The 20,210-nt window shown below is 39.1% G+C and overlaps 2 protein-coding genes across 3 annotated transcripts; one reads left to right on the top strand and one right to left on the bottom strand.

Annotated features, from left to right (window-relative positions):
* Positions 1-13: 13 nt before the first annotated feature.
* On the top strand, positions 14-6,301 carry LOC124132399 (RNA-binding protein with serine-rich domain 1-like). 2 transcript variants are annotated; one of them, XM_046496312.2, is made up of 6 exons: positions 14-107; positions 2,155-2,265; positions 2,692-2,865; positions 3,621-3,853; positions 4,277-4,418; positions 5,539-6,301. In XM_046496312.2, coding segments are annotated over exons 1-6 (774 nt in total). In that variant the 5' UTR covers positions 14-105; the 3' UTR covers positions 5,651-6,301. The 2 variants fall into 2 exon arrangements, with proteins under 2 accessions (XP_046352268.1, XP_046352260.1); XM_046496304.2 differs by having other exon boundaries at positions 43-235.
* A 4,825-nt stretch (positions 6,302-11,126) lies between these two features.
* Positions 11,127-20,042, bottom strand: LOC124132384 (ubiquitin-conjugating enzyme E2 S-like). Its single transcript, XM_046496280.2, has 5 exons — positions 19,889-20,042; positions 16,631-16,778; positions 15,069-15,259; positions 13,879-14,015; positions 11,127-12,423 (listed from the first exon to the last, which is right to left on the bottom strand). Exons 1-5 carry the CDS (start codon positions 19,895-19,897, stop codon positions 12,288-12,290), a joined length of 621 nt encoding a protein of 206 aa, XP_046352236.1. The 5' UTR covers positions 19,898-20,042; the 3' UTR covers positions 11,127-12,287.
* Between the last annotated feature and the right edge of the window lie 168 nt (positions 20,043-20,210).

The raw sequence follows: 20,210 nt of genomic DNA, 5'->3' as shown, positions 1-20,210 counted from the left end.
GTGACGTGTAGTCGTCGGTTCAATCCAATCAAATTTCCGATACCATAATTCTTCGGTGTGTCGGCGTCTGGTGTTCGTCAAAAACGTGTGCTCTATGTTTTGATCATGTGAGTTTAGATTGAAATTATAGGTACACTGTCACCGAAGAAAACCCACATTCGCTGGTGGTTGTGGTTTATTGTCAGTAACTTCACCCGGCAAACAGTGGTTGTGCGCCGGTGTAAATCTTGAAGATGTAAGTTCAACTAATTTGACCTGTTAACAGCATGTCGTTTTACTTTTTGCTTGTTGAAGCCAGAGCATTCACAACGGAAACACTCAAGTCTCTGTACAGCATAATGCGTGTAAAAAAACTTTTGTATCAGTATGAGTGAGTTTAGATGTTTGATTTAGTATGTTGCATCTATCTTTGACTACGTGTGTCTCTAATCATACAAGGTTTGATGAGAAACTTGTTAGGGTAATTATCTGATCCTTTCTTCAACCTCCGTGGAACAATCTCATCATGCTCATTGAACAAAATATAGCCCCCCAAATCCTTCTCCTAAGTTTTTGAGTGTAAAAAGTATGGCTAACCAGCTTCTTCAGAGGCATAAAACAACAAACCATTCCAAAGATATGTGGATGTATACCATACGTTTTTGGCATGATGATACTTTACAGGGTGCAGGAGCCTAATGTCTTGCTTATCATGACCGGGTGCAGGAGAAAATGGCCCCGTGCTAAAAAGGGCCAAGACAAATTGGAGAAAATGGTCCCACATTTAAGGGAATTGGCCCCAAATTTTTAGAAAATGTCCCCAAATAATGAAGAAACAATACTAACACAATCTGTAGTGACATAATTTCTTATTTTAGACATTTAGTTTACTTATTGATTGGATATTCTGGAATGTCTCAAATGTCACATGGTTTCGAAGTCCATCTTCAACTCTTCCCAACGTAGTGGTCCATCATGTCCATGGATCGCACTGGACTCCCGTCAGCATGGTCAGTATTCGGGAAACTGTCATCTGCCCAGCCACATACTGTTGCCACTACTGGAACCGCTGTCCATATCTGTCACAGAGTTGCGAATGAACTTTCCTTTGCTTGCACCTCTGTTGGAAGTTGCTATGCCCCCCAGTATGTGTCTATGGTATTTTATTTGTTTGTTTGTTTGTTTGTTTGTTTGTTTGTTTGTTTGTTTGTTGTTTAACGCCACACTCAGCAATATTCCAGCTATATGATGGTGGTCTGTAAATGATCGAGTCTGGACCAGACAATCCAGTGATTGATATCATGAGCATCGATCCACACAATTGGGATACAGTGATATGCATCAACCAAGTCAACAAGCCTGACCACCCGATCCTGTTTGTCGCCTCTTACAACAAGCATAGTCGCCTTTTTACGGCAAGCATGGGTTGCTAAAGACCTGTTCTACCACGGATCTTCACAGGCCCTATGGCTTTTTTGGTGACAATGCTTACTACTAATTGAAAAACAAACAATTAATAATGTCAGAGGGAGACAAGGGTCTCATGTAACAATGTATCAACTAAGTTTTATTTGGGGCCATTTTCTCCAACATTTGGTGCCCTTTTTCACTAACATGACTAAACCTTGGGGACATTTTCTCCAAATTGTCTGGGGACATTTTTCCACGGTGACATTTTCTCTATGATCCATCATGACCTCCCTTTCACTGATACTACTTGCTTTCAGTGTTTTAACACTGGGGTCCCTTTAACAATCTTAGGGTAAGTTTGCAGTGCTAGTTGTGCACTTCAACCAATAATGAACACTACAGTATTAATTATCTGGTTCAGCCACACATGTATGCATATCGCTATATAAGTGTGGGTAACTCGGGTACGGGTCTACCTGGATCCTTGGTAAGTCATGTGATATACAATTTGTGCTCCATAATTGACATTTTGTACGGATGAAAACTTGTCAAATACGGACGAATTGCAAATGACAACTGTATCAAATACACAAGCTAACACTACTATACACTTTAATGTAAACAATGTTGTCTTAAACAGAGTTATCTTGGCCTCAAGGCTAATTCTAGCGTGCCTTCTTCTGTTTGAACTACTCTCTTCAAGGGATGGCAACATTACACTCTAACCAAGAATATTTGATTTTACATGAACATTATTTTTGAAAGGGCAAGAAGCCAGAGTCGAAGCAGAGAGCGCAAGAAAGGTGCCACTGAAAAGAAGGAACGTGGAAGAGATAGACAGAAGAGAGCAGCATCTAGCAGTAGTGGAAGTAGCTCGTAAGTTATCCTTTGACTTCAAGTTCAATAATATCATGTATAGGGTTTTCATGAAAGAAAGTAACTTTGGTTTAAATCATAACTTCATATTGAGAACATTATTATTAATTTATGCTGTATCTACATGGTACAATGTACATAGTTTTAAGCTTGAACTCGGTCCTAGTCTTTTCCTTCATACATATTTTCAAATTTGAAACCTGATATTCAGAAAGTTCCAAGCCTTTTATATAGTGTTTATGCCCTATGAAATATGAAAATTCACTCAAGATTGCTGCAAATGAAGTACTGCAATACATATCGTATCGTGAACAAAGTATCACGATTCCTTTCATATTGTGAACAAAGTATTGCAATATGTATAGTATCAGGGATAGTCGAGATGTGTCATCCTTATCAGTTACTATTGATGTTTTCCATCTTTAGCTCATCAGGCTCGAGAAGCAGATCAGGTTCATCATCGTCGTCATCTGGAAGCAGCAGCTCAGGGAGCAGCAGCTCCGGAAGCAGTTCCCGATCAGGGAGTTCCAGCTCAAGTAGGTCATCGTCAAGTAGCAGCTCTGGTAGCAGTCGCAGTCGGAGCAGAGGACGCAAGTCATCGTGAGTCTTGCCTTACTGTTTCACTGAGCCATGTCTTGAGAAGTGATAAGAAGTAATCATGGTAAAGGGTTTCTTGTTGGATGTATTCAACTCAGAACACCCACAATTGGAAGGCTGTTTGTTGCAATACCCACCAGCTATGACAGATTGAATTTTGTGTAGTATATGTGTGAGATAGAAATGAAAAGTTTTAAGTTTTCATTTCTGCTGATTTTACAATTTGATATTATAATTTGATATTACAAGTTGTGAAAGGAAACTATTAATAATTGAATTTCTGTGATTTAGGAATGTCATTCATTGGAAACTCTAATCTGTAATTACAATGGATATAACTCAAAAGGTCTCCTGGTGATTACCAATATGCTTCCTCCAGCACTCATATTACCAAACTTGCTACCAGTGTTGTGACTTTCTTTGGTAGTCAGAAGTTTGCAGAAGAGGAAGGCATGATACTTTATGATATGTTTGCACTTTTTCCTTCTGATTTTAAATATTATTAGAAATGATGCACATGAATTTTTTATGCCTCTAGGTTCAAATATTTTCTAGGCATTAGGGTAGCCTAGTGGTTGAAGCGTTCGCTCATCATGCCGAAGACCCGGGTTCGATTCCCCATCATGGGTACAATGTGTGCAGCCCATTTCTGTGTCCCTTGCCGTGATATTGCTGAAATATTGCTAAAACCGGCATATAACCATACTTACTCACTCTGATATTTTCTTTTGAACTTTTCTCTTCATGTATAATTATAGATCTCCACGCAAACGCAAGCGTAGCCCCACACCCAAGCCTTGCAAAGTTCACATTGGCCGACTGACTCGAAATGTTAACAAGGAACACATTCAGGAGATCTTCTCTGTGTATGGCACCATCAAGAATATTGAGATGCCCACCGAGAGAGTTCACCCATACCACAGGGGCTTCGCCTATGTGGAATATGAAGGCCCTGAGGAGGCAGAGAAGGCTATCAAATACATGGATGGAGGTAAGAGATGTGAAGCTGTATGCAGCTATTACTTCTTGTCAGATGGATACAAATGACCAAATGGTAAAAAAAAATTGTTGTTCAGATGCGCATCTGTTAGCTCTGCCTGGATCAGCTGGTCATGGGTTCAAATCCCAGATTAGCCTCGATTTTGTTCCTTAGTCTCTCAGCACCAGACTCTTGATTACTTGATAACATTATAAGTCTATGTTAAAGTATGACAGTTATGATTGTCGTAGTGCTACGTTCGCTTTGTGAAACAGGTTCCAGATCATATTATTCACAGGCCATGGTTAAGTAGCCAGTGTGTATTGCTAAGTGTGACGTTAAACAACAAATATACATACTTGAAAATGTGTTACACGAACTGATTTCTTTGTAGTAAGTGAATCATTCAAACAAATGTTGATTTCCCTATTGCAGGTCAGATTGATGGACAAGAGGTGACAGCAGCTGCTGTGTTGGCGCCAAGACCGGCGCCACGCCCCCCAGCACGCCGCAGTCCTCCACGTCGACCACCCCCAAGATGGAGGCAGTCACCCCCAAGATACAGAGACAGGAGGAGGTGGGTAGTGTTTAGCTTCAAGGGATGGAACAGTTTGTGCTGTTACAGTTTCTTTATACTATCACTTGACTGCCTCCGTGGTCTAGTGGTAGAGCGTCCGCCCCGGCCGCGTCATACCAAAAGACGTTAAAAGATGGTACTTGTTGTTACCCTGTCTGGCACTCTGCATTAAGGGGCTATACAAGGACTGTTCGGCTCGGAGTCAGTATACTGTGTCCGAGTGGGTTAGTTATGTTAAAGAGATGGTACTTGTTGTTACCCTGTCTGGCGCTTGGCATTATGGGGCTTATGAGTGTGGTATCCATGTTAAACTGCGGCATGGTATCTCAGTGGGCTAGCACTATAAATCAGCATCAGTCTGGACTTGTACAAGCAGCCACACACATACACACACGTGCATGCTCATCGCTATACAAGTGCAATAGTCATGCGATGTTAAACCCCATTTTACCTCACCTCACCTATACTATCTCTTTTGTGGCTGGTCATTGTTTCAGATTGATTTCTACTGTTTGTTCATACTGATCAAACTACCATACACATGGCTCCTTTACATGATTCAAATTGTTAACAATAACCCTTATATCTAGTGGTTATTAGACAAAAAATGATACTGATATTTTGGAAACGGTTATTTATGAAGGTAACTGTTAAATAAATTTCACTATCTGAAAATTACTCACTTAACTATATTGTGATGTTGCGGCTATAGGACATATTTTCCCTCGAGAAGAAAAAGGTTACTTTTAATTTGACTACGTTGGATTTGAAATGGGGCATTTAAATGGAGCATGGGTTCCAAGTGGTCTAAGAGACTACAATTGGCTGTGCAGATTTACCAGGATCCTCTTGTTGTGGGTTCAGATCGGATTATGGTTCTTGGTCTTTTCAGCACCATACCTATTCTCATGGGTTTCACCAAGGTGCTATAAAGTGTCTCCGACCTGTATCAGAGATGGCTTTTATCCCATGTTAAAATGACATGCTGTGATATTACTCAAATAATGTTCAAATGGGCAAGTCCAACTCACTCCGTTTCTATGATATCTCGAGAAAGCTTTTTGCATCATGTAATCAAATGTTGGCTAAGAAGTAAAACAATGAGTTTATTCATCAACAGATCTCCTCCCCCAAGACGACGTTCACCACCAAGACGGCGATCCCGGTCAAGGTCAAGGTCACCTGCAAGACGTAGGCGGTACAGTCGATCCAGTTCCAGCTCATCACGATAGTATAGCCATTTGACATCACTGACTCATTCCTTAAGCATACATTTTTATGTACTGTTTGGTAGTAAACAACGATTTTATCTCTTCTGTCTTTTGGTTTGCATGTATACACATTGTAATGATATTGTGTTTAGGTTCCAACATTTGGCAGTGAAGTCATCTGTTACACTAAGCATGTTACAATCAAATGTTCCTGTGTATACAGTCAAGGTTTTGCGTGATGTAAATTATGTTCCAACAACCAATGTCACCAACATCTAAGTGTTTATCTTGCAATTGATAAAAGAAATTTGTCAGATATTTATTTATACTGAATAAGGAACGATTAGGGTCATGAACTTTTTATTTTGTAGTGAAGACTGAGCACATGATTTCATAAAAATATCCCTAAAAATATTCATAATCCCTAACCTTTTTTTGGTTCCGTATATAATAGTTCCTGTGTCCAAAATTTCTGCTTTGTTGAGACATTTTTAATTTCGATTCATTTTATTCTGGCATTACTTGAATGTCAATGCCTGACCATATTCCTCACAGGTACAATGTTATGTCAGATAGCAGACTAATTGTGTGTGAAACCCATTCATTTGGGGGGAAATTGTCCTTCATTTGTAATCATGTTCATTTTATTCATTAAAGATTTTACAGCAGATATATTTGTGTCCAATTATCTTTTGAACTGAATACAGTTGAATAGGTAGATGGCGTTGCCAAGAATTTATCCATAACTTGTTTGTCACTGGCAAATGGGGATGTACACAGGTCTGGTCTTTGTGCAAGGGAGGTAACTCTGTAATTATTTTTTCCTGTGAGAATTCTGGGTTTGAAAGGTTCACAGCAACCTATGCTGGCCATCAGGAGTGTGTTTCATGCAATCTGGGTGAAGATCTGAGAACACACCCACAAAAGGGTGACATCACATGAACCATACCTTTGTACTTTCTCTCTCTACATCTGAGAAAATTAGCTTTGGTCAAATTTATACAAGTCTTCCTAAAACCTTTCAAGTCCTCCTTTTGGAAACATCTAGGCATCACCAATGCAGTCTAAACTGTGCAAGTGGATAGATAAATATAGAGGTCTAATTCTCATTATATAAACACTTCTGACATCTTTCACGAGTGTTTATAAATGTTTTGCTCATTTCTTAAACAACCCGTGCGATTCCGGGTTAGATTTTGTCCTTGGCAAACTATTCTGGTATCGCTTTTGCAACTTGGTTGATGGCACAGATTGTTGCTCCTGTTAATCACAGAATTCTCTGGATCTGACTTGATTCTATTTTTGTTTCATGTTACCAAGGGACTCAACTCTTTATATACACCTAGAAATTAAGGGCTCCTGAAAGATCTGCTCCGGAAACGAAGACTACCGCCATTTTCAGTCTAAATCAAAGTCGTTGCCATGGAAACTCAAAAAATATAAAAAATTTAAATCAAAAGGCACCAGTTCACCACTAGACCAATCTATGTGCTAAGTTTGATGAAGAAATATAGTATGGTTTTCAAGATCTGCTCCGGAAACAAGGACTACCGCAATTTTCAGTCTAAATCAAATTCGTTGCCATGGAAACACGAAAAAAAATTATTTTTTTAAATCCCAAACTATCAAAAGGCACCAGTTCACAACTAGAACTATCTATGTGCCAAGTTTGGTGAAGAAATATGGTACGGTTTTCAAGATCTGCTCCGGAAACAAAATGTGACGGACGGATGGAAGGACGGCCGGCCGGACGGATGGACAGCACCTATTCCTATATCCCCCTTCCACTTCGTGGCGGGGGATAATAAAGAACAGTGAAATAACCATTTATGAAAATTAAAGTTTCATGATACACATTCATGAAATAGCTGTCACTCTCTAGTACTCATGACATAACTGACTGTCGCCCAATCACACAGACATATGAACATGAAGCATGATACCCTCAAGTATATTCATATTGATGCAAGTAAAGGTATATAAAGTGGCAATTAGCTGATTGTTTAGTCAGCACATGTAACCATGGCACGCGGGAGTCTAACAAAGGCACTAAGGCTAATTATTGTAATGCATGACACAGGTATATCACACAGAGCCATTGGACGTCAACTTGGCTATGACTTTACTGTCATCAGCAGACTCTTTAGAAAATACCGACAGACACATGAAGTAATGGACCATCCACGACCAGGGCCACCCTGAAAGACAACTGTATGGGAAGACAGGGCTCTAGCACGTCTTTTGAGGCAACAACCTATTTGCTATGAGTAGAGCTCTAAAAGAACAATGGCTTCCCAACTAGTCCATGAGCCAGAGAAAATTTGACTACCAAACAGAGGGACAAATTACCAATATGATTTTCAGATAGCTTGATGTCTCAACTGTATAATTTCATGTGATGGACATTTCAGATGCCCAGCTCAATACGGTTTTGGTGGCCATTTTCCAAGATGGCGGCCATTTTTTCACTTTTTCTACAGATTTCAGAAATAAGCTTATAACACAGAATTTATTAACTTCAGACAACTTTTATTTACTGATATTGTTTCAGCACTACATTGCACACATTCTGTTATGCTTTTTGTATGTCATTGAGTTAAACTTTTTGAATTAATGTTGAAATTATATAAAGAAATTACCCTTTTTTAACATTTTACTGACATTGTTTCTTTCCAATGCAACGTTGTTGAGTAATAATTCACACTTTATGATAGATAAAAATTGTCTAATGTATTTTCATATATAAAATACCATTCGGAAGTTAAAACACGATAGTGCATAAACATAAGCAGCCATTTTTCAATATAGTGCACTTTTTCACAGATAATTAAAAAATTAAGAAAGTCGTACATATTGCAACCAAAACTTGTTTTTATATTTCCTAGCTAAATTTCCAAGAATCTAAAGTGTTTAAAGTTAAAATGTACACATTGTGATATTATATTTATATGTGTTTAATAATAACATCAAAATTATACATATAAACAAAATTCCACTTTCATTCCCACCTGACCCTTCTGCAATTAAATGGATCTCTAAGAAACATAGATCAATGTCTGGTACCAACTTAACGTTATATTTTCTTATAAAAAATAACATTTGCAGACAAATATAACGTGTTCATAATTCAAAAGCTACCACAGTCCTTCTACTTCACAAATCTCCTGCTTCTTAAAAATCAGCATCTAGTAATATCAACTCACCATATTAAACAGGAGACTGTTTTCTAGAGTTTCATGCCGTTGACATTAACATTGTAACACAATTTAGCATGAATATGGCCAGTACTTGTAACAGTTTCAAGAAAATGTCTATAAATAATTTCAACAATGAGGATGTCTTATTCCGTCCAAAAACCTGCTATGTGATACACATCCAACTGTCAAATTCAGTCATCTTCATCGCTTGAGTCTTTTGCATCTTGATGTATCTCTTCACCATTGTCATCCATGTTGGAGCAGGGTGACAACTTGCAGGCAGAGGGACATTTAAGATCATTTAATATACATGTGCACTCACGTGGTCGACAAGTACGAGAACATCTGCATGACGCAAGCCAAGGACCACTTCTGGAGCTGGCAAGCCCGTCATCCATTTGATTGCCAGATTTCCTGTCTCATTTATTTCCCAACCATGGCCTGCAGAGGGATCTGGTAAGTCTGGAGATTTTTCAAGGCTCCTCCTCCAAACCGCTGACTGGCACGGAGGGTATGCTGGAAAGGCGCATCTTTACGTGGTGGAAGCTGTCCAGATTCAACATCCCCGCCTCTACCTCGAAATATCTGGTAACGCATTTCATTGACCTTGTTTACCGTTGTGTTGCTGCAATATAGCTGACAGGTAAAGGATTGGATGATCTTAAACACTTCAGGAGAAAGATGCCACTCCAAAAGCCTTTCTGAAAGTTTCATCTTAGAAGCAGTTTTAGAGCCCTCAGCTTGCCGTGACCAGCCAATGCACTCAGTGTAGATAGGAAGTAGTTGATCAGAAGGCTCAATTGTTCGCTGCTTCTCTTTCTTGTCCACATAGCAGACAGCTCATGTTAGACAGGTTTTATTAAAGAACAGTATAATTAATACTGTAAGACACTTTTGTATTGACAGTACCATAGTTGTCTGAGTGTTGTTGTTTTAACTTTATCTTGCCTTATCAATTTTATATAAACACAGATGCATTGTATTTATCCATTAACTGACAACAGACAGTAGTTTCAGATTTTATTTTGGGAATTATATTTTTTGTTGCACAAATTTAGGTCTCATTATAAGTGAGTAATTAAACTTCATATGAAAGAAAATATTGGGTTTTTTTTCTTGCAGGGTTTTAAGTAGATAATGTTTATTTTAACTATGGTAATATCTGCAAAATGTAATTGTTTTTGTATTAAACTGAAATGCAGAGATTTCTCAAACATGGGGTTAGCACTCTGAAATTTGTGTGTAAATTTTGAGAACATTTTGAGCAAGGAAAACAGGCTTTGCAGTGCAAGAAAACAATGTAATTTCTGTGATCACTTATTATTACAAATACAACCAACAGCTGTTATCAATCACAAAATGTTAATGCTATGTAAAGTCATAACACTGAAGTAAACAATTCTTAATGTCCTTGCATAATGAAAAAAAATAAAATAGATTTTACAATATAATTTGATAACAGAGAAATATTTATCACTCAAAAGCATACAAATCGTATATCAAAATGTGTGGAATTTAGTGCCTGACACATTTCATTACACAAAAGTTGTCTAGGAATTGTAAATTCTGTTTTTCATGCTCATTTCTGAAATTTTGTGCAAATTGGAAGAAAATGGCGGCCATCTTGAAAATGGTGGCCAAAATGACATTTAGCTGGACATGTGGGATGTCCATCATGTCATTTCATGTAGTTTAGGCATCAGGCTCTCTGAAAACCACAATGGAAATTTGTCCCTCCATTTGGTAGTCAAACATAAAAATCAGGGGTCTGGCTCATGGACTAAACAGGCATCTGTACACCAGGGAACTGTCCAACAACAGCTAGAATTATTTTGGTTGAAGTCACGAAGGGTCATCAGCCATCCCTTGTTAATTTGCCCATCATTGGCGACCTTGATTGGCTTGGTGTATGACTGGATTCTGAGGACGTGGCGATGGATCTATTGGTCTGAAGAAAGCATATTCTTGCTGCACGTCACATGGCTGGGGGGGGGGGGGGGAGACAGAAATACTTCCAAGGAACATGGTGTACCAACAGTCACGTATGGTGGAGGCTCCATCATGGTGTGGGGTGCAATATCTCATGACTGTAAATTGGACACAGTCAATCCTGTTGCACCATATTTTGACAATCATGCACTTGTTACTCGACCGGTTTATGGACAACAACGCTATAGACCCCATTGTTTGGCATAGGAGGCACACAATTACAAATTGCACTGATTGTTAAATAACAGTTAATGCTCCAGATGTTTCTCCATGTTTGATGACCCCAGACACTGAGATAACAGAAGACACCGTTAAGTGTATGTACAAATTTATTATCTTGATGATCTATGAAAAATGACAATGACATTTACACACATGCATGCACTCAGGGCCATAAGACTCGGTCATAAATTAAAAGAGATATATTCACAGATGAGTGTACATATGTACAAGTCTTGTAGACCAACATACATTAATCTGCAAATGTAAAATTGCAAACCTGCACAGGATCACTTCACTGAGTAATAAATAATACAAATGTAACAGGAGGACAAAATGTCAAGAACATAATAGACAGAATAAAGTTCATTCAGAGACATCTGAAATTACAGTTCTTTTTCTTGAGGTAATTAACAACTGCATGCATCTCCAACCCCATCACTTGTAAAGAACAATGCTCGCTGAGAATGACATACTGGCTGGAAAGCTGGTGTTGTGATACAAACTTTTTCCTGACAGATTATGAAAATGACATTGGATTCATAAAAATTGTTTTATTGATGAAACTAAATTTGCATGAAGTGATTGTAATGAATGTATGGAAATATTTAACAGCACTATTAAACCACGCGTGCACCCCAATGACCTTGGATCATGTGTTTATTTCAACTATGATGCATTTTGGAATTCTTAACTTTAGTTTGATAATGAATGAGTAAATCCCTGATCATAATCTTTACTGAGACAAGCTGTATCATGATCTTAATGATTGAGGTATATAAAATTGAGAGCACTGTTCTAAGCAGGTGAAATGGTAAGTACATGCGGTCTCTTGAATGAAGAAAAAACAGACTTCTCAGTAGACACAACTGTATTTGAGCACACAATGAATAAATGGCAACATATAACGTTTTTATCAGTATGTCACATGTACAACCCATGCACATATACAGTGTATGCTCAAATACAGCCAAATTAGGTTTTCATTTGCAAGACACGCAAAGTCAAGATTAGAGACATCCCCACATGACTTCCTGGTCAGCAGGCAAACTAAAATATGACCCTTCAGACAGATCGAGCCAGGGCACAACGTCGTCCGTCTTGAGGCCCCAGACATTCACACAGGGCAAACTGCCCCACCCGAGACATGCACCCACACGGTCGCTGTACGGCCCCATCACATGAAAAGGAGGGCTGGCATTGATGCAGTACTGAGATAGCGGACTCGGTCCACAATATGTCTGTTAAGCACATCACAAGCGCTTCAACACTTTTTTCTTTTCCTTTTTCTTCTTGTCTAAGAGCTTCTTGTCACCAGCATGTTTCTTTGCCATTGGACCATCAGTAAGTTTGTCTTCCTTTGGATTATATGCATCGGCTGTCATGAGTCTGAATGAAATAAGCACATTTTTTACATTTGAAAAATGAAATTATTAGGCTTAAAAAAATACAAGAATTGGTTCTCAGGCAATGGCTTTTGAAAATATAGGGCGGGCAGTGTGTTGTTTTTTTGGTGGGGGGTTTGTTGTTATTTGTTGTTGGTTGTTGTTTTTGTTTGGGTTTTTTTTTTTGGGGGGGGGGGGGGGGGGGAATGGACTCCCTACATAAATGTATTCCTTGATGAGTAAAATACTTGAATACAGTTTTTGACTACCATTGGACATGTTGGACTTGTAATATTTAAGGATTTTTGGGGTTGTTTTTAAAAATGGAAATGAAAACTAAACGTGCGGCGAACTTTAGGATGATGCAGGCGGTGCCTGAGAACCAAGACTATTATATTGTTTTTAGCCTTAGCAACATTTTTAGTCTGTAACTTAATGCACTTCAGTAATACTTTACCTAATTAACAGCAGCCTGTATATAATCGAGTCTGTTTCAGACTATCCAATGGTTGATAGTATGAGCAACACCCCACATGGGTGGGTATTACATATAATCAAGTCAGCCTGACCATTTTGTCACCTCTTACTACAAGTGCAGGTTATTGGTGTCCTTTTCTAACCCGGAATCCCCACGACAGTTGGAAATAGTACATAGTCACTGGCTTTCAATAACAATCGAAAGTTATTAATAAGTTTGTTTGTTTAACACCGCAATCAGCAATATTCCAGCTATATGACGGTGGTCTGTAAATTATCGAGTCTGGACCAGACAATCCACTGTTTGACATCATGAGAATCAATCCACGCAATTGGGATTCGATGACCTGCATCAACCAAGTCAGTGAGCCTGACCACCCAATCTTGTTAGTTGCCTCTTATGACAAGCATAGTGGCCTTTTAGGGCAAGAAATGGTTGCTGAAGACCTATTCTACCCTGGATCTTGTGTGAGTGCTTTTTCATCATTTTATTGGAGCAGTGTGCCTCATTGGACAACAGTATTCAATCTGTAGTTAAAGGTGTGGTCCTCTGCATATGTTGAGTAGTACATAGAGATTATTATATGAGCATGTATGTCATATTAATTTGCAAAAAAGTGTCAGAAATTTTTGTATTTCCAGAGGGAGAGTAAAACTTCATTTCTTACACAAGTTTTGTTAAATCAGTTTGTACATTGCATAATAATTTCTTTATTAGTAATATTACCCATTATTTCTTAATTCTTTTGAGCTCCCCTTTAGAAAAATGCACTGATCACGACTGCTGTCTTAGAAAACCACAATTGTCGAATGTCGTCAACAATCTTCAGCTATGACATCGTTTCTAGTGTGGCATCATCATCCAATTTTTGGTCACAATAAGATTCGATGGACATAACAATGCCATGCAGTCATGCACATACAATTTTTATGTACTCGGTTATTTCTAACCTTATGGGTAATAAATGACGATGTTACTCACTTCGGAGGTTTTGCATGTATTTCTGTGAACATTTTCGCTCGATGAGAGTAGTCTTCATATTGTTCCAGCAGCAGCTTGCCTGCCTCCTCGTTGAGGGCAGACTCCGGATTTGGCACTATCAGCAAACACTTTATTGTCTGAGGATAGGAATGGCAGATTTTACATGACCGTCAACATGGAATAACGAGTGAGTGAGTGAGTGAGTTGGGTTTAACGCCACTTTTAACAGTATTCCAGTTATATCGCGGCATGTCAGCTTAATGTGGGAGGAAAGCCCGAGGTGATGCAGGTCTGAGACGTTTACCACTTCGGTGAAACCCACAAGCACGGGTATGGTGCTGACAAACCTAGAAACATAATCGGGGCGAACAGGGATTCGAACCCACAATTATAGGTTTCTGGCGTGCCCAAGGAACGCAACTCTGCACAGGGAATCGCGGCGCCTTAGACGACTGGGCCACCCATGCCCCCTGGAATAACGAAGCCTAACTGGGACAATAGCAGTGCCTTGATCTGCAAACTAGGGCAGGAAGTCTTATCAACTGAGAAAGATGTGGAAGGACAGGTTCAGGGTTGTAGGTAGAGCTGGGACGAGTCCAAATTTACTACCCGGGTACCCACCTCCTATTTCCGGACCCGACCCTACCCAGATACCTGATGTAGGTCTCAAGAGGTAGGTACAAACTGTCCGATTGAGAAATGTTTGACCGTAGCCCTGGCAAAATGTGTTTAAATACATGTATAAAACGATCTGGTGTATACACTGAAGTTGACTGAAGTTTTAGTTTTATTCAAACATATAAAAGTCAGAAGGAATGGGCGAAGTAGTCAGGAAGAACTGCAAACATTAGTGACTTGTAGTTTAAACATACAGTCCTACATATTTTTGTCTTGAAACAACATATCACGTGACTGACCACAGGTCCGGGTAGTCCTGTGGGTACGCGGGTCCTACTCATTACCCACCCGACCCAAATACCCCAGTTACCCGCCCCAGCCCTAGTTGTAGGTTCAAATGTTTCTGGAACACCAAGGTAACTTTTTTTATGCCCAACCGCTCACTACTCAATCCTTATCACTCGACTGACAACAAGCATGGGGGTTATATCATTATACATGTCTGTCAAATATGGCACATGTAGCACACAGCCATGATGACCACCAGCCAGTTGTATTCAGCACATTCTCACCAGTAACACATGCTTGAGTCCCAGCTCTGCTTTCCAGTCTTTCTTTAGTGTGTTCACACAAATCTCTCCATTTGTTGCAACATTTGGATGGAAAATCTTGGTGAGAAAATAGGCTTTAGGTGGCTCTGATGGGAAATTTTTGCCCAACACAAGCTTCATGCGGAACACACCACCAGCGTACGGAGTTCCAGCTGCAAGTAGATAGGAGTGAGCACAGGGTTAGAAATAAACACTATCCAGCTAGCCTGGGGCTAGTACAAATTCCTGCGGGCTTGTACAAATTTACAAATTTCCCTATTGTTTTAACATTACAAGGGCATTTTATCTTTACCCGGGCTAGTAAAGCTTTTCAGTTAGTTATAACCCTGGAGGCTTGTGAACAACAGAATATATCTGCTATGTTTGTTTGGTGTTTAGCGCTGCACTCAGCAATATTTCAGCTATATGGCGGTGGTCTGTAAATAATCAAGTCTGGACCAGACAATCCAGTGATTGACATCATGAGCATCGATCTATGCAATTAGAATACTATGACATGCATCAACCAAGTCAGCAAGACAGACCACCCGATCTCTTTAGTCGCCTCTTACAACAAGCATTGGTTGTTGAAGACCTATTCAAACCTGGATCGTCATGTCGCCTGCTGTCAGTCACACATTAACCTGGTCAGTAATGAGAGAATAACCAACAAACTCAGTGGAATTATCTGTCTTGAGTGAATGAATAGTGTACATGATGTTTAGCAATATTCCAGCAATATCACGGCGGGGGACACCAGAAATAGGCTTCACACATTGTACCCATGTCGGGAAAAGAACCCGGGTCTTTCTGCGTGACAAGCAAACGCTTTAACCACTAGGCTACCTGACCGCCCCTGTACATGGTGTAAGTCCCGACCTTTTTGGCGAGGAACTTACAACATGTATTCACGAGGGACAAATTACTGTAATTCTGAGTTTTGATAGGTTATTCTGTATAGTACTTATTGACATTTTATGAGAGAAAATGAAGAAAAAGTATGACATGTCAGAAGGCAGCCTATTGTTCAGATGACGTAATGTAATCAATTTGTAATGTCATGGACAATGGAGGACGTCATATCGTATTTTGCCCAAAAGTGAGAATCTCTAAATATGCACTCTCAAATATAGGAAAGTTATTCCACATGATCATTCCACCGTTTCATATGAGTTATATTCACATGTGGACCAGACAAACTCTGGTCAATGACACACAATTAGCCAAATGAAGTCACACACTGGGACGACACAATGCTTGAACATGCTCGCAATACAAGCACCTGATGTAGGGTCCTATTCTGCCAATAGGTGAACTTGCAATAGAAGATTCCACCAGCAGAGCAAAGTACATGACACAGAGGTAACATATTTCACTGAAACTTAAGCTGACATGTGATCCTATGTAAAATGCAAAGTTTTCTCTCTGTGTGTACATGATACAGTGTATGAGAAGATAGGTGGGCATGTTATCGTTATAGTTGTTAAGAGTTTCTTATAAACATTTTAAATTTCTCTCTGGTACCATGACTTTCAAGCATTCACCTGGTCCTTCAATGATGGCTTTGATGTCTGTGATATCCTCTTCATTTAAAAACACTTTTATTCCTTCTGGGGGTTTGGTAGCTAGATCACTTAATTCTTTGGACACCTGTCGAATTACTTGTGGGGACAGATTCTCTACGTTTGATCTCTGAAATGAACATGGAAATCAAGTCTGAAATCACAGATGAATACATGGCACATCAAAGTGAGATGAGTGTTGTCAAATCAATATCCACATAACCCTATGTCACTGAGCAGCTAAGTAAAATCTACATATTTTTTAAATTTGTATACTTATCCTGCATTACTCCTTAATGCATCTACTGCTTACCTTTGACAAAAAGACAGCACCTAGCGATGGTGCTCATTGAAGAGGTGAGGTGAAATTGGGTTTAACATCGCGTCCAAGATTATTGCACTTATATAGCCACGTGCATGCACGTGTATGTGTGTGTGTGGCTGCTTGTACTAGTCTGGACTGATGCCGATTTATAGTGCTAGCTCATTGAGATACCATGCCGCAGTTTAACATGAATACCCCACTCAGACACAGTATACTGACTCCGAGCCGACTAGTCCTTGTTTTAGCCCCTTAATGCCGAGCGCCAGACAGGGTAACAACAAGTACCATCTTTTAACGTCTTTTGGTATGACTCGGCCAGGATTTCGAACACCAGACCTTCCGCTCTCCGGGCGGACGCTCTACCACTAGACCACGGAGGCGGCCACCTTCAGATGTAATCCTCAATATGGATAAACCCTTCATATGACCCACGTGTCAAGGACTGATCGGTATTAATCGCTCAATGGAGAGAAACGAGAATTGAGGATAAGTCAAGGTAAAATACAGTAAGAAGAAAATAGTGTGAGCTAGAATCTAAAAACTGAATTACCGGGCCAAGGCTGACAGCCTGATGATCTCCCTATCGGTCGTGTCAACAAGACTGTGCTATTTGGGTAAGACTGGCTCCGGACAGGAGGAGTTCATAATTTGTGTTAGGGGTTGGTTACCTTCTGGGCTATAACCACAGGGCCAAAGCTACAAACACCTTTGACGTCTTAAAGTGCCACATCTCTAAGACAGTGGCTAGCGAAGACAGTGTCAGACCTCCAAAAACATCTTTCCGTGATTGCTCTCATAGAAAAGTTCCTATGATAATGTAGAGCCATGGTTGAGGCCACCGCTTTGATCTCGTGAAGATTGTTTGCTCTCAGAGGATCAAGATTAGCAATCTTGTATGCCTGAAGCATTCCAGCAAATTGAGACTTCCGCCTGTATCCCCTCACCTCAAAGATGTATATAAAAGGACTGAGCGGCAATGCTTACATATACATGTTTCTATAACTTTTGGAGGGTGGATACGGGCAGAAGTCTTTCCAAGACCCCTTCAATGTGCTCAACTCAATCAAGTTTAGAAAATCTGAGTCAAAAGAAATAACAGTGGCTTCAGAACTTCTGAAGACGGTCAAAAATAGTATTTTACAATTCACTGTCATATTTTCTTACATAGCCTCCTAATACTGTGTACTTGTATCATTTTGTATTGATACATATCTACATGATACCTTAGTCACATTGTAGCAAAAAGTATCACAATAACTGAGCCTTAGATAGTTACACCCCTACAGAGAGAGCTTCAATCAAAGTACACATAACATTAATTTAAGCATAATGAAATTCTATCTTTTACTTTTTTGAAGATGATGCTATACAGTACTTATTGGTTTAAATTAGTGTTGGTTACTATATCCCCTCATTTGCTTATTTTGCGAAAATAGAGTAACAAATCCATATCGACAAAAGTAGTGAGTGAGTGAGCAGGTGAGTGAGTTGGGTTTAACACCGCTTTTAACAGTATTCCAGTTATATCACGGCGTGTCAGCTTAATGTGGGAGGAAAGCCCAAAGTGATGCAGGTCTCAGACGTTTACCACTTCGGTGAAACCCACGAGCATTGGTATGGTGCTGACAAACCTAGAAACATAATCAGGGCGAACCGGGATTTGAACCCACAATCATAGGTTTCTGGCGTGGCCAGGTGACGCAACTCTGCAAAGCAAATCACGGCGCCTTAGATGACTGGGACATCCGTGCCCCCTTGACAAAAGTAAATAACTGTGTCTGTTACAGATAAAAATACAGATCAAATTTGTCAAATTGACAAATGCAATACTGACAAGGTATTATAAATATATTTATTGCAAGAGTAACCAAAATACTGAGATGGGTGAAAATCATTTTTGTTGCACAATGATATGTTTGTTTTTTATCTCTTCGAAGTAAATGATGTGGTCATTAAACTAAATCTTCGGAACAAAGGTTAAACAATGTGATGGCTATTTCCTGGATACTATATGAGAAAATCACACGCGATAGTATTGACTGGGTTGCTAAAAGACCTACAATAGGAAATACAATTCAAGTTGTAAATCTTGTGAACTTTTATCCCAAAATGTTTAGTTATATCTGTCATCAGTGTTTGAACTGTGTCTGTTCCCTGCTGCTTGATCTGACATCACTCATTGAGCGTGGTTTTTTATCAGCCCTCCTTTTTGTTAATTTTCTTAGCACAGTTATAGAAATTGCTTTTCAAATATGCTTGCTATTGCTCCTTGCTGTACAAGAGCTTCAAACAAAGTGGTGGGGCAGATAGTGTCGAGTATAATTCTGCATGGTAATTAGCATGGGGGACAAGGATTATTTCCTGATCTCTTGTCATATTTCCTACAAAATATTACAAGATTGTAAGGGGGAAATTATTCAGTCAGTTGAAACATTATACTCAAAGGCCCAACAGACCATGACTAGCCGATGACAATGCATATGATTATATAGCAGACTATATTCACATTTGCGTAGTGCAGTGATGTATTGCAGGCCATACAGAAAATACGAAGTGAAAGATATAAAAATTATAATTTGAATTTCACTTTTTGTCAATAAATAACAAGTCCAAACACATAGATACCCTGTGTCTTCAAAGCGAGCATCAAATTGCGCAATTGTCTGCTTTTCGTGACTACCACGTAGATAAAGTTGTTAGGTTAGTACATTTGTCTAAAATTATAAATATATATGACTAAAAATAACGATAATTAAGTAAATTACTTTATCACAAATTTGGTCGCTCAGCTGTGCGAAATGAACATCCTCAGTTGAACAAAACGCAGAATATATCATGTTGGTTATCAACAATATTTCCATTCCAAAATCATTACTGATGACGAGAACAGATAGAAAAGTAACTTAGATACTTACACTCGACATATTTACACACTAACTGAAGTAGAAAGTAGTAATCTAGAAAATAATTTGGCAATCCTAGGCGATCACCTTCTCTGTTATTGCACTGTAAACGTTGAAGTAGGCCATATATGAATTTTAACCAATCACACCGATGTTTACAGACGTGACCTAGTTTATCAGCCAATCCATACCGTGATAAGAAATTGTTAACAGAAATGCTTAGTCTTCGAATTAATAAGGTCGCATTATTTTATCAAAGGATTAAAAAATATCATTATTATTTATTTAAAATGTGTTTTAGTAACAAAGAAATAAAAATAGTTTGATAAGAAAA

This window comes from Haliotis rufescens, unplaced genomic scaffold, assembly GCF_023055435.1.
Source record: "Haliotis rufescens isolate VD_foot unplaced genomic scaffold, xgHalRufe1.0.p SCAF_20, whole genome shotgun sequence".
In the NCBI taxonomy this organism is placed as follows: Eukaryota; Metazoa; Mollusca; class Gastropoda; order Lepetellida; family Haliotidae; genus Haliotis; species Haliotis rufescens.
The sequence above is the reverse complement of the archived record's forward strand: the minus strand, read 5'-3'. Positions and strand labels throughout refer to the sequence as shown.

What these genes read in the sequence shown, in the direction of transcription:
- LOC124132384 (XM_046496280.2), bottom strand. An exon ending in AGCCATCATTGAAGGACCAG is followed by an intron (nt 15,260 to 16,630) that starts GTGAATGCTTGA and finishes ATCTACTTGCAG; the next exon opens with CTGGAACTCCGTACGCTGGT. An exon ending in GACTCAAGCATGTGTTACTG is followed by an intron (nt 14,016 to 15,068) that starts GTGAGAATGTGC and finishes TCCTATCCTCAG; the next exon opens with ACAATAAAGTGTTTGCTGAT.
- LOC124132399 (XM_046496312.2), top strand. An exon ending in AGCAGAGGACGCAAGTCATC is followed by an intron (nt 2,866 to 3,620) that starts GTGAGTCTTGCC and finishes GTATAATTATAG; the next exon opens with ATCTCCACGCAAACGCAAGC. An exon ending in TATCAAATACATGGATGGAG is followed by an intron (nt 3,854 to 4,276) that starts GTAAGAGATGTG and finishes TCCCTATTGCAG; the next exon opens with GTCAGATTGATGGACAAGAG.